Below are 14,902 nucleotides of genomic sequence, written 5' to 3' on the forward strand. Positions count from 1 at the left end.
GCCCAATGAGCAGGTCGGCACCTTGCATGGTGGCCTCCGCCGTCGGTGTGTGAATGTGTGAGTGAATGGGTGAGTGAATGTGTGAGTGAATGTGTGAGTGAATGTGTGAGTGAATGGGTCAGTGAATGTGTGAGTGAATGTGTGAGTGAATGTGTGAGTGAATGTGTGAGTGAATGTGTGAGTGAACGTGTGAGTGAATGGGTGAGTGAATGTGTGAGTGAATGGGTGAGTGAATGTGTGAGTGAATGTGTGAGTGAATGTGTGAGTGAATGTGTGAGTGAACGGGTGAGTGAACGTGGGAGTGAACGTGTGAGTGAATGGGTGAGTGAACGGGTGAGTGAATGGGTGAGTGAATGTGTGAGTGAATGTGTGAGTGAATGTGTGAGTGAATGTGTGAGTGAATGTGTGAGTGAACGGGTGAGTGAACGTGGGAGTGAACGTGTGAGTGAATGGGTGAGTGAATGGGTGAGTGAATGTGTGAGTGAATGGGTGAGTGAATGTGTGAGTGAATGTGTGAGTGAATGTGTGAGTGAACGTGTGAGTGAACGTGTGAGTGAATGTGTGAGTGAATGTGTGAGTGAATGGGTGAGTGAATGTGTGAGTGAATGGGTGAGTGAATGGGTGAGTGAATGTGTGAGTGAATGTGTGAGTGAATGTGTGAGTGAATGTGAATGGGTGAGTGAATGTGTGAGTGAATGGGTGAGTGAATGGGTGAGTGAATGGGTGAGTGAATGGGTGAGTGAATGTGTGAGTGAATGGGTGAGTGAATGTGTGAGTGAATGTGTGAGTGAATGTGTGAGTGAATGTGTGAGTGAATGTGTGAGTGAATGTGAATGTGTGAGTGAATGTGTGAGTGAATGTGTGAGTGAATGTGTGAGTGAATGTGTGAGTGAATGTGTGAGTGAATGTGAATGTGTGAGTGAATGTGTGAGTGAATGTGTGAGTGAATGTGTGAGTGAATGTGTGAGTGAATGTGAATGTGTGAGTGAATGTGTGAGTGAATGTGTGAGTGAATGGGTGAGTGAATGTGTGAGTGAATGGGTGAGTGAATGGGTGAGTGAATGTGTGAGTGAATGTGTGAGTGAATGTGTGAGTGAATGTGAATGGGTGAGTGAATGTGTGAGTGAATGGGTGAGTGAATGGGTGAGTGAACGTGTGAGTGAATGGGTGAGTGAATGTGTGAGTGAATGTGTGAGTGAATGTGTGAGTGAATGTGTGAGTGAATGGGTGAGTGAATGAGTGAGTGAATGGGTGAGTGAATGTGTGAGTGAATGTGTGAGTGAATGTGTGAGTGAATGAGTGAGTGAATGTGAATGTGTGAGTGAATGTGTGAGTGAATGTGTGAGTGAATGTGTGAGTGAATGTGTGAGTGAATGTGTGAGTGAATGTGAATGTGTGAGTGAATGTGTGAGTGAATGTGTGAGTGAATGTGTGAGTGAATGTGTGAGTGAATGTGAATGTGTGAGTGAATGTGTGAGTGAATGTGTGAGTGAATGGGTGAGTGAATGTGTGAGTGAATGGGTGAGTGAATGGGTGAGTGAATGTGTGAGTGAATGTGTGAGTGAATGTGTGAGTGAATGTGAATGGGTGAGTGAATGTGTGAGTGAATGGGTGAGTGAATGGGTGAGTGAACGTGTGAGTGAATGGGTGAGTGAATGTGTGAGTGAATGTGTGAGTGAATGTGTGAGTGAATGTGTGAGTGAATGGGTGAGTGAATGAGTGAGTGAATGGGTGAGTGAATGTGTGAGTGAATGTGTGAGTGAATGTGTGAGTGAATGAGTGAGTGAATGGGTGAGTGAATGGGTGAGTGAACGGGTGAATGTGAGGCATAAGTTGAAAAGTGCTTTGGATAAAAGCTGTTATATAAATGCACCATTTAGAGGTAGTAATAATAATAGAACATGGAATAATTTGACATGAACAGTCCTTTGCCATCATGCTCTTAGACTCATCTATTGAGATGTTTCATACTACGGTAGTTATTTCTTGCCGATTCATCATTTCCATAGTAATTGTCTGTGAAAGTGTCAAAGTGTGTTAAACACATCATACAACTAATTCCCTGATTTACCCGTTATAAAGGCCCACGGCGCATCGATGTATGAACATGTTATGCAAAGGCTTTGTCACGTAAAGTGTTCCTTTATTAATCCCCTTGGGAAGTGTCATAGCAGCATGGGGGAGGGGGGGTACAGGCAGGACAGGTAGTAATGATACTAGAACGTAGAACACAGTGCAAGTAGTGATGATGATAGTGATAAGTTATAACAGTAGTGAGTGGCAGGATTCAATTTGATTGATTGATTGATTGATTGAACATGTTATTAACAGATTGCAGAATGGGTACAATACAGTACGGCTCAATACACACAATTGATAGTTGAGCTTATAGGACTAGATATTACAATCCCTTAGATAATCAGCACTTTTTTGAATGGGGTAGAGGCAAAAGCTTCACTGGGGTCTTCAGGTGGGCACCCTCCTTCATTGGTGTTTCGTTGACAGGCCCACGACACCTCCGAAGGGCTCAACGGCAACACCTGGCGTCCCAGGTGTGCCCCCCTCTGCTTTTACCCCTCGATGCTCTTCTTTCAGCTCCAAAGAAGGTTGCAAGTGACTGATGTGCTTGAATTACTTTCAGCCGGGGTACTGATGCTCGGTGGACTGTGGGTTAAATCCTGCCGCTGAGCTTCACTCGCCTGACTTGACCTTTCTCTCAGAAGATAATGGTCAATGCGAGATCCCGGCCTCACTTTCTTCAAGCACTTCATCCGGCCTTGATGTATTCGTAGGCCTCTGATGGATGTTACCTTGGACCAGCCACAGCTACATACTCTGTGCTCCTGTCCTTCAGTTGATGTGCCGATTATCTGGTTCGTCGTCGTTCCAGGGTCAGTTACCGGGTGGTCAGCCGATGAGTCATCTTCCGCCCCCGCTCTCGCAGACTCTAGGGGTGTTTTTCTCTTTAGACTTTTCGTAGCAATGAGGGGTGGCTTTTGTGCACTTAATTAAGCGACGGAGCCTGCCATCATGGATAGCTAGTCCATGACAGCCCCGTTGGGGTCTTTCCTTCCTGTCAGCTGTCTTTCCAAGCCGTCACATGGTCTTTCCCTTGTTGTCAGCTGCACTTTCACAGTAGTCACTGGATTTCTCCAGTTTATCAGTTGAGCTTATAGGACTAGATATTACAATCCCTTAGATAATCAGCACTTTTTTGAATGGGGTAGAGGCAAAAGCTTCACTGGGGTCTTCAGGTGGGCACCCTCCTTCATTGGTGTTTCGTTGACAGGCCCACGACACCTCCGAAGGGCTCAACGGCAACACCTGGCGTCCCAGGTGTGCCCCCCTCTGCTTTTACCCCTCGATGCTCTTCTTTCAGCTCCAAAGAAGGTTGCAAGTGACTGATGTGCTTGAATTACTTTCAGCCGGGGTACTAATGCTCGGTGGACTGTGGGTTAAATCCTGCCGCTGAGCTTCACTCGCCTGACTTGACCTTTCTCTCAGAAGATAATGGTCAATGCGAGATCCCGGCCTCACTTTCTTCAAGCACTTCATCCGGCCTTGATGTATTCGTAGGCCTCTGATGGATGTTACCTTGGACCAGCCACAGCTACATACTCTGTGCTCCTGTCCTTCAGTTGATGTGCCGATTATCTGGTTCGTCGTCGTTCCAGGGTCAGTTACCGGGTGGTCAGCCGATGAGTCATCTTCCGCCCCCGCTCTCGCAGACTCTAGGGGTGTTTTTCTCTTTAGACTTTTCGTAGCAATGAGGGGTGGCTTTTGTGCACTTAATTAAGCGACGGAGCCTGCCATCATGGATAGCTAGTCCATGACAGCCCCGTTGGGGTCTTTCCTTCCTGTCAGCTGTCTTTCCAAGCCGTCACATGGTCTTTCCCTTGTTGTCAGCTGCACTTTCACAGTAGTCACTGGATTTCTCCAGTTTATCAGTTGAGCTTATAGGACTAGATATTACAATCCCTTAGATAATCAGCACTTTTTTGAATGGGGTAGAGGCAAAAGCTTCACTGGGGTCTTCAGGTGGGCACCCTCCTTCATTGGTGTTTCGTTGACAGGCCCACGACACCTCCGAAGGGCTCAACGGCAACACCTGGCGTCCCAGGTGTGCCCCCCTCTGCTTTTACCCCTCGATGCTCTTCTTTCAGCTCCAAAGAAGGTTGCAAGTGACTGATGTGCTTGAATTACTTTCAGCCGGGGTACTGATGCTCGGTGGACTGTGGGTTAAATCCTGCCGCTGAGCTTCACTCGCCTGACTTGACCTTTCTCTCAGAAGATAATGGTCAATGCGAGATCCCGGCCTCACTTTCTTCAAGCACTTCATCCGGCCTTGATGTATTCGTAGGCCTCTGATGGATGTTACCTTGGACCAGCCACAGCTACATACTCTGTGCTCCTGTCCTTCAGTTGATGTGCCGATTATCTGGTTCGTCGTCGTTCCAGGGTCAGTTACCGGGTGGTCAGCCGATGAGTCATCTTCCGCCCCCGCTCTCGCAGACTCTAGGGGTGTTTTTCTCTTTAGACTTTTCGTAGCAATGAGGGGTGGCTTTTGTGCACTTAATTAAGCGACGGAGCCTGCCATCATGGATAGCTAGTCCATGACAGCCCCGTTGGGGTCTTTCCTTCCTGTCAGCTGTCTTTCCAAGCCGTCACATGGTCTTTCCCTTGTTGTCAAGCTGCACTTTCACAGTAGTCACTGGATTTCTCCAGTTTATCAGTTGAGCTTATAGGACTAGATATTACAATCCCTTAGATAATCAGCACTTTTTTGAATGGGGTAGAGGCAAAAGCTTCACTGGGGTCTTCAGGTGGGCACCCTCCTTCATTGGTGTTTCGTTGACAGGCCCACGACACCTCCGAAGGGCTCAACGGCAACACCTGGCGTCCCAGGTGTGCCCCCCTCTGCTTTTACCCCTCGATGCTCTTCTTTCAGCTCCAAAGAAGGTTGCAAGTGACTGATGTGCTTGAATTACTTTCAGCCGGGGTACTGATGCTCGGTGGACTGTGGGTTAAATCCTGCCGCTGAGCTTCACTCGCCTGACTTGACCTTTCTCTCAGAAGATAATGGTCAATGCGAGATCCCGGCCTCACTTTCTTCAAGCACTTCATCCGGCCTTGATGTATTCGTAGGCCTCTGATGGATGTTACCTTGGACCAGCCACAGCTACATACTCTGTGCTCCTGTCCTTCAGTTGATGTGCCGATTATCTGGTTCGTCGTCGTTCCAGGGTCAGTTACCGGGTGGTCAGCCGATGAGTCATCTTCCGCCCCCGCTCTCGCAGACTCTAGGGGTGTTTTTCTCTTTAGACTTTTCGTAGCAATGAGGGGTGGCTTTTGTGCACTTAATTAAGCGACGGAGCCTGCCATCATGGATAGCTAGTCCATGACAGCCCCGTTGGGGTCTTTCCTTCCTGTCAGCTGTCTTTCCAAGCCGTCACATGGTCTTTCCCTTGTTGTCAGCTGCACTTTCACAGTAGTCACTGGATTTCTCCAGTTTATCAGTTGAGCTTATAGGACTAGATATTACAATCCCTTAGATAATCAGCACTTTTTTGAATGGGGTAGAGGCAAAAGCTTCACTGGGGTCTTCAGGTGGGCACCCTCCTTCATTGGTGTTTCGTTGACAGGCCCACGACACCTCCGAAGGGCTCAACGGCAACACCTGGCGTCCCAGGTGTGCCCCCCTCTGATTTTACCCCTCGATGCTCTTCTTTCAGGGGATGCAGACCAGAGAAAGACTTTCGTCTTGTTTACATCAGGGTCCCCCATTTAAATTCATCAAGACATTTATGACATACATGATATACAAATATACAGTACTGTTTATTTACAGACAGAGTTTCTAAAAGAGAATATATACATTTGAGGGGGAGGAAACTGTACATTGGGGGGGTTGGATGGGTGGGGGGGGGCGGATTTGGACATTTACCGGGTTTAGTTTCGAATTGCAGCCTCTCGTAGGTGCTCTTTTAGAGTGGTTTTGAAGGTGGGTAGTGATTCACATTATTTTACGGTTGTGGGTATAGGGCGTTCCACATTGTTGTGGCATAATTGCGAAACGTGTTTAGTCCCTTGTTTGAGCCGGTTGAACATGATTTGTGGAGCTCCCTCTGGTGTTGTGATCGTGGTATTCACTGATCTTTGGGAAGTATGTCGACATGTACATGGGTACCTTAGTGGTGTAGTGTATCTTGTAGACCAGGCCCATTGCAAGTTGCTGTACTCTGTGGTCTACTCTAAGCCATCCTAGGTTGTCAAAGTGGGCAGGGGTGAGGTGGGTTCTAGGAGTAAGGTCAAGCAGTAGTCTGACCAGTTTGTTTTGTGATATTTGTAATCTTGTTTTTTAGTGCCTTTGAGGTGCTTTGGTACCATGAGGTCGTAGTACCCTTGAATGAGTGCTCCTGCCAGAGTCTTCAAGGTATTCTTGTTTACCAGAGAGGAGATCCGGTACAAGAATCTAGTTCGTTGGTTGACTTTTTTTAATTACATTGGTTGCCATTTTGTCACAGGAAAGATTTGCCTCTAAGATGGAACCCAGGTAGGTAATTTCATCTTTCCTTGTGACAATATTGTCACCCACTGTGAGCCGTCGGTCTTGCTGAGTTTGTTATTTGAACCGAAGAGAATGGACTCTGTTTTGCCCAGGTGTAATGATAGTTTGTTATCAGCGAGCCATATGCTGATTCTGCCGAGTTCAGAGCTGAGGGTTTTTTCAACCTGTAACTTGTTCTTGTCAGAGACCAGCAGGGCTGAGTCGTCCGCAAACAGGAACAAGTTGCAGTCACAAGCTGACGACATGTCATTTGCATAAATTAGGAACAGTAGCGGTCCTAGTATGCTTCCTTGTGGAACACCACAGCTCACTGGGAGGGGGGGGGGATAGTGTACCGTTTACCTCCACCATCTGTTCTCTCCCCTCCAGGTAGGATTGCATCCAGCTCACTGGTGAACTATCAAAACCAATTGCCAATCAGACAGTAGTAACACCAGAGTCCATGCAGTGTTTGTTATTAAGAGTCAGATAGTCCTAACAGTGTTTATTATTAAGAGTCAGACAGTCCTAACAGTGTTTATTATTAAGAGTCAGATAGTCCTAACAGTGTTTATTATTAAAGTGATGAACACCACACCATAGACTTATGTGTAATAATATACCATAAAATCTGCTGGAAACCTCACATAAAATGTCCAAACTAAACTGTCAAGAAGCATTTCAGTCATGAGTAAAGTAAAGCACATTCTGGATAGAAAATCACTCTACATTATACTGTTCACTAGTTTTCCATATTTAAATTACTGTGCTGAAGTCTGGGGAAACACTTATAATTCTACACTACAACCACTTTTTATACTTCAAAAAAGGGCCATAAGGATAGTTCACATTGCAGGTTATCGTGATATTTTTAAAGTCAAAAACATTAAAGTTAAATAATCGTGTGGAATTTAAAACGGCACAATTAATGTATAAAGCAAAAGGTAATGTACTTGTTCTTTGATAGGGAGGGGGGTTATAAACTGAGGGGAGAACTCAATTTAAAAGTTCTTAGTGTACGCACTACCAGGAGAAGACACTGCATCTCGATATGTGGAGTGAAACTGTGGAACAGTCTGAATGTGGTGCTAAAACAATGTCCAAATATGAGACAATTCAAACTGATTTATAAGGAAATGATGTTCACGAGGTACAGGGATGAGGAAGGGACTTGATATTCACGGGTGTTTACATTTTTATTTAATTCTTTCATGTTTTACATAATATATTTTTTCTTTTCTTTTTTTTGCATATATATAAATTTGTTTTGAAATGTTTTAAATTAAGGGCGGCTAGGTGGCGCAGTGGGCAAGGCGCTCACCACCAACAAAGGAGATGCTGGGTTCTCGGCGTTGCAACCAGCTTGGCTGGTCGTTCATACTAATACAATTGGCAGTGTTAGGGGTGGGAAGCTGGTGGGTGGGGATCGGACGTTGTGGACAGCGACTCCTACAGGTCGGTTGGTGCGCCTGCGCAGTAGAATCAGGAAGCGACGAGGGCGGCGTGTCCCTCCCACGCAGACCCCCGCCGCTGAGAGGTCGCGCTGTGCAGGTGAAAATCTGTCTCTTAATAATAAACACTGTTAGGACTATTTGACTCTTAATAATAAACACTGTTAGGACTATCTGACTCTTAATAATAAACACTGTTAGGACTATCTGACTCTTAATAATAAACACTATTAGGACTATCTGACTCTTAATAATAAACACTGTTAGGACTATTTGACTCTTAATAATAAACACTGACTCTTAATAATAAACACTATTAGGACTATCTGACTCTTAATAATAAACACTGTTAGGACTATCTGACTCTTAATAATAAACACTGTTAGGACTGTCTGACTCTTAATAATAAACACTGTTAGGACTATCTGACTCTTAATAATAAACACTGTTAGGACTATTTGACTCTTAATAATAAACACTGTTAGGACTATCTGACTCTTAATAATAAACACTGTTAGGACTATCTGACTCTTAATAATAAACACTGACTCTTAATAATAAACACTGTTAGGACTATTTGACTCTTAATAATAAACACTGACTCTTAATAATAAACACTGTTAGGACTATCTGACTCTTAATAATAAACACTGTTAGGACTATTTGACTCTTAATAATAAACACTATTAGGACTGTCTGACTCTTAATAATAAACACTGTTAGGACTATTTGACTCTTAATAATAAACACTGACTCTTAATAATAAACACTGTTAGGACTATTTGACTCTTAATAATAAACACTGACTCTTAATAATAAACACTATTAGGACTGTCTGACTCTTAATAATAAACACTGTTAGGACTATCTGACTCTTAATAATAAACACTGTTAGGACTATCTGACTCTTAATAATAAACACTGTTAGGACTATCTGACTCTTAATAATAAACACTATTAGGACTGTCTGACTCTTAATAATAAACACTGTTAGGACTATCTGACTCTTAATAATAAACACTGTTAGGACTATCTGACTCTTAATAATAAACACTGTTAGGACTAACTGACTCTTAATAATAAACACTGTTAGGACTATCTGACTCTTAATAATAAACACTGTTAGGACTATCTGACTCTTAATAATAAACACTGTTAGGACTATCTGACTAACTGTGTGAGGGCTGGTCCATTACCGCACGCTTCCAGGTACCAATTACCTCCACACACCTGAAGAGAGTTTCGAATCAGCTCGAAGGGAGCCCTTATATACTCGGGGTTTCTGAATGTTCATTGTCGGGTCATTTTGCTTACCTCCGCCTGCAGCTTGTTCCTCCCGTGTTGTTCTCCATTTGTTTCTCCAGTACGCCTTGGAGTTCACCGCTGTCGCCCCTCTCTGCTCCCCTGGACCCGCGCCCCGTATCTCACTTTGCCCCTTGGTGAGTCTGGAAGTATATCTTTGATGCTCTGTTTTTCCTGGACTCAAGACCTTTCTGTTTTTTTGTGTGTTTCGTTAACACTGAAGAGGTATCGCCTTTTGTTATTGCTGGACTCGGCTCTATTACTGGACTGCCTCGTAATCCCTGCGTTTGGTTATTGACATTCCTCTTTTTCTCTGTTCCATAAAACAGGGACACGTCCCCAAGGACTTCAAAATTGCGAGGGTGACCCCTCTGCACAAAAAGGGCAGCAAATTAGACCCAGGCAACTACCGCCCTGTTTCTATTCTCACCTCCATCTCGAAAGTCATGGAAAAAATAGTCTACGAACAGGTCGAAAAGTACCTAGCGGAAAAAAATCTAATCTACGAATTCCAATCTGGCTTCAGAACATCCCACTCCACTGACACATGCCTTCTCTATTTGAATGACCACATCAAACAAGAGGTGGACGCAGGCAAATACTGCGGCATGGTCATGCTGGACCTACAAAAGGCCTTTGACACGGTCAATCACTCCATTCTGATTGACAAGCTAAAAGCAATTGGTTTTGATAGTCTATCAGTGAGCTGGATGCAATCCTACCTGGAGGGGAGGGAACAGATGGTGGAGGTATTTTTATTTTAGATTTTATGGTATATTATTACACATAAGTCTATGGTGTGGTGTTCATCACTTTAATAATAAACACTGTTAGGACTATCTGACTCTTAATAATAAACACTGTTAGGACTGTCTGACTCTTAATAATAAACACTGTTAGGACTATCTGACTCTTAATAACAAACACTGCATGGACTCTGGTGTTACTACTGTCTGATTGGCAATTGGTTTTGATAGTTCACCAGTGAGCTGGATGCAATCCTACCTGGAGGGGAGAGAACAGATGGTGGAGGTAAACGGTACCCTATCCCCCCCCCTCACAGTGAGCTGTGGTGTTCCACAAGGAAGCATACTAGGACCGCTACTGTTCCTAATTTATGCAAATGACATGTCGTCAGCTTGTGACTGCAACTTGTTCCTGTTTGCGGACGACTCAGCCCTGCTGGTCTCTGACAAGAACAAGTTACAGGTTGAAAAAACACTATAATAAACACTATTAGGACTGTCTGACTCTTAATAATAAACACTGTTAGGACTGTCTGACTCTTAATAATAAACACTGTTAGGACTATCTGACTCTTAATAATAAACACTGTTAGGACTGTCTGACTCTTAATAATAAACACTGTTAGGCAGGGACATGCACAGGACTTTAGAGGGGCAGGTGCTCAAAGGCTGAAAAGGGCACTGGGCCTGTGCTATTTTTGGGGGCCCTTTTTGGGCGGGGAGGGGCCTTTTTATGCTTTTTGGGTTTTTTTGGTGAAATAATATTGAATATTGAACTATAATAATCAGTGCAGGAGCTCACTTATCCTTGAAAGACACTTTTATCACTGACTTAACACTTTGAGCGCCACGCCTGGTTTTCCGTTTTACCGGCTGAATGCCACCATCTGCGCCAATGTTAACGTTAATATCGCCTAATCTATGTTTTAAATTATGGCTATGTGTCTAATCTGCCCATCGCATTATCAAATACTATTTTCAAGTCAGTGCTGTGAAGGCAGATTGTTTTTTAATCGCGTCGTTTCCGTTTCAGAGCAGTTAGAAAAGCCCCCGTTTTGATATAAAAAACAGCACATTCTGGAGCATTCTATGAAAATCGTCTTTTAGTGGAATATTCCACAACGTTGATATTCGTCGGCCTTTTTATGAATCGTTTTCAAATAAACGCTAGATGATCAATATTATACGTGCACGCAAGTACATTACGGCCGCGCACTGATAATCGCTCCGTTGATTTCCTCACGGACTTTTACAGTGAAACCGAAAGAGGACATTTCACAAAACAGCTTATAACTTCATCAAACTTTCTCAGATTATCCTAACACTGATAACATAGAGTCCTTACCTGACATCAGATGGTATCCAACTGGTATATTCCAATTCCTGATCACCATTCGAAAAAATCGATACGTGTATGGATCCAACGCGATACAGTAGAACTCCATGATCCGCGGGGATCTGAGGATCCAGAATGAACTCTGGTAACCCCGGCTGGATCAGTGAACTGGAAAATGTGGAGTACCGGATTTTTTTCCCCATTCATTTTCATTGAGTCCATTCCAAAATCACTTATGTCATCTGGGAGACGACAGGGGGCGCTTTTTTCCACAGTGATCGCCGGCGCCCCTCGGCTATACTCGGGTAGGCTCGGGTGATGCAATAATTTTTCAGATCACTAAAAAAAAAAAAAAAATCAGAGAAATCTCGTGAGTGGCATTCAACCACCTATAAAAAAACCAGAGAAATCTCGTGAGTGGCACGGAAAGTGTTAAAAGGCCCATACATCTCCATAAATGTTCAGGGAGGAGGGAATAAGTGCTTACCCTACAGACCCCAAGTCTGTTAGGACAGCAGACTCGGTTGGCACTGCTCAAAACTTAGCTTTCAAAAAATAGCTTTTAAATGAATTATTATCTTTATTTCATTGTCTTATTTTTCTTTATTTCTATACATTTTACTTAAATATTTTATTATAATTTGTATCATTGTTTTATGTCGTTTTTTCTATCATTTTATTTGTTCTTTTTTAATGTCAACATATTATTTATATTATTCAAAATGACCTCAAACATGTTCCGTTGTGATGTCACAGTATGATGTAATAATCAAACATTCTAGAACATGTGTGATGTCACAGTATGATGTCATAATCAAACATTCTAGAACATTTGTGATGTCACAGTATGATGTCATAATCAAACATTCTAGAACATTTGTGATGTCACAGTATGATATCATAATCAAACATTCTAGAACATTTGTGATGTCACAGTATGATGTCATAATCAAACATTCTAGAACATTTGTGATGTCACAGTATGATAATCAAACATTCTAGAACATTTGTGATGTCACAGTATGATGTCATAATCAAACATTCTAGAACATTTGTGATGTCACAGTGATGTCATAATAGAACATTCTAGAACATTTGTGATGTCACAGTATGATGTCATAATCAAACATTCTAGAACATTTGTGATGTGACAGTATGATAATCAAACATTCTAGAACATTTGTGATGTCACAGTATGATGTCATAATCAAACATTCTAGAACATTTGTGATGTCACAGTATGATGTCATAATCAAACATTCTAGAACATTTGTGATGTCACAGTATGATGTCATAATCAAACATTCTAGAACATTTGTGATGTCACAGTATGATGTCATAATAGAACATTCTAGAACGTTTGTGTACAGTATATATATTCAACAATTCTCTCAGAAGATATCAGATCTCAGAAGACCAAGTGAAGATATCACTTGTTGTTTCCGGCTACTTGTTTGTAAGCTTGAATATATTCTGTAGATACAATTTAAAATCCCCACATGGAAAAGGAAACAATGTCCTGTACAATCCTTAATGAGCTGCGTCTGGAGGGAAGGCTCTGTGATGTGGTTATTAAAGTCAACAGCACTGAGTTGAATGCCCACAAGGCCCTCATGTGTGACTGCAGTGACTATTTCAGGTAAGTTTAGCTTGGTTCAGGTTAGCTTGATTCAGGTTAGCTTGGTTCAGGTTAACTTGGTTAGTAAACAGATACCATACTGTACTTTTACGGTAAACAGATAATATACTGTACTTCTACTGTAAACAGATACTGTACTTCTACTGTAAACCGATACTATACTGTACTTCTACTGTAAACAGATACTATACTGTACTTCTACTGTAAAAAGATACTATAATGCACTTCTACTGTAAACAGATACTATACTGTACTTCTACTGTAAACAGATACTATACTGTACTTCTACTGTAAAAAGATACTATACTTCTACTGTGCTAAGACCCTATACTTCTACAGTGAAAATATATTACTACTAGGGCTGTCCCCGACTAAGGATTTGGATAGTATATTAAAAAAAAGTATAATATATTTTTGTATCATTCCATTTGGGCTGTGGGGAGTGCTTAATGTCTGAAGGAGTCGACTGAAGGCTTCTTGTCCTCTGCAAAAGCATGCAATTGGTCCACTGATGGATACATCTTGATATTTGTCTAGTCTAGTGTGTTCATTAGATGGGTGAAATCCTCTTTCAGTGCCTCTGTGCCTGTTTTCTTAGGCAGTTGGCCTCTGGTATGCGTGCCATTAGCGTTAGCCACGCTTCTAAGAGGTTGGCAGTCGACTACGGCTCCTTTCGACCAATTAGTGGACTATTCGACTAATAGGGGTCAGCCCTAATTACTACACAGGACAGAATGTTGCTTACTGTTTACTCATCAGATATCTCTGTACTCTGCGTCCCACAGAGCCCTCTTCACTCGCTGGAGCGACTCAGAGAAAGCAGTCTACAGTATCCCTGGGGTGTCCCCGGGTATGATGCAGCTCATCATAGAGTACTCCTACACACGCTTTGTGCTGGTGACAGCAGAGAACGTGGCAGAGCTTCTGGTGGCTGCAGACCAGCTTCGCGTCACTGGCATAGTAGGAGCGTGCTCTGATTTCCTAGAAGGCCAGCTGTCTCTGGAAAACTGTGTTGGCATCTGGAGGTTCGTGGACATCTACTGCTGCCCTGACCTGAGGCGCAAGGCCCATCTCTTCATCGTGTGCCACTTTGAGGAGATGTTGCACGTCTCACAGGAGTTTGTGGAGCTGTCCCTGCAGCAACTGGTGGACATCATCGAGAGGGATGACCTGAACGTGAAGAGCGAGGAGACGGTGTTCGAGGCAGTCCTCCGTTGGATCGACCACTCCCATGAGGAGCGTAAAACACACATCCCTTTGCTGCTGCCCAAGGTAACTAATTGTATTACGGATACACAAACATGGTTGCTAGTGCCTGAGCCACATTTATTTAAAATTAAATTTTTATTATTTTACTTTTTCTTGTTTGTCTCTTGTCAAGGTCATTATGATTCATGTTACTGTTATTATTGTTGTCGTCGCTGTTGTCATTATTATTATTATTATTATTATTATTATTATTATTATTATTATTATTATTATTATTATTATTATTATTATTATTATTATTATTATTATTATTATTATTATTATTATTATTGTACTGTTATGTTCTGTGTTATGTATGAAAATAAAATAAAATAAAAACATTTATAAAAAATAATAATAATAATTGTATTAGTGTGCATTACATTAAAACAACACTAGGTTCCCTAGTACAGTGGTTCTCAAACATTTGGGTCCAAACTGTTCCCTAGCAACAGAAACCGTCTACAACCGATGTCTAAGTTGTACCCGCTGTCTGCTTGTCTCTTCCCAGGTTCGCATGGGCTTGATGAGGCCTGACTACTTCAGGAGCAACGTCCAGAACAACCCTGTGGTGAGGGACAGCCACGACTGCAGGGCCCTCATCCTCAGCGTCCTGAACCCCCCTGGCTCCGA

At 42.8% G+C, this 14,902-nt stretch overlaps 1 protein-coding gene across 1 annotated transcript in view; it reads left to right on the forward strand.

Annotated features, from left to right (window-relative positions):
- The window catches only part of LOC311236453 (short-chain specific acyl-CoA dehydrogenase, mitochondrial-like), a gene marked incomplete at its 5' end in the record, with an annotated part of 100,133 nt that overhangs the window by 50,769 nt on the left and 34,462 nt on the right, over positions 1-14,902 (forward strand). Inside the window, one exon of the mRNA XM_084324134.1 lies at positions 9,363-9,437. Within this exon, the coding sequence (XP_084180260.1) occupies positions 9,363-9,437 (75 nt within the window). The remainder of the gene's footprint in view (positions 1-9,362; positions 9,438-14,902) is intronic.

The sequence above is a fragment of the Notolepis coatsorum genome (genome assembly GCF_963971535.1).
Source record: "Notolepis coatsorum genome assembly, chromosome: 11".
Taxonomy (NCBI): Eukaryota; Metazoa; Chordata; class Actinopteri; order Aulopiformes; family Paralepididae; genus Notolepis; species Notolepis coatsorum.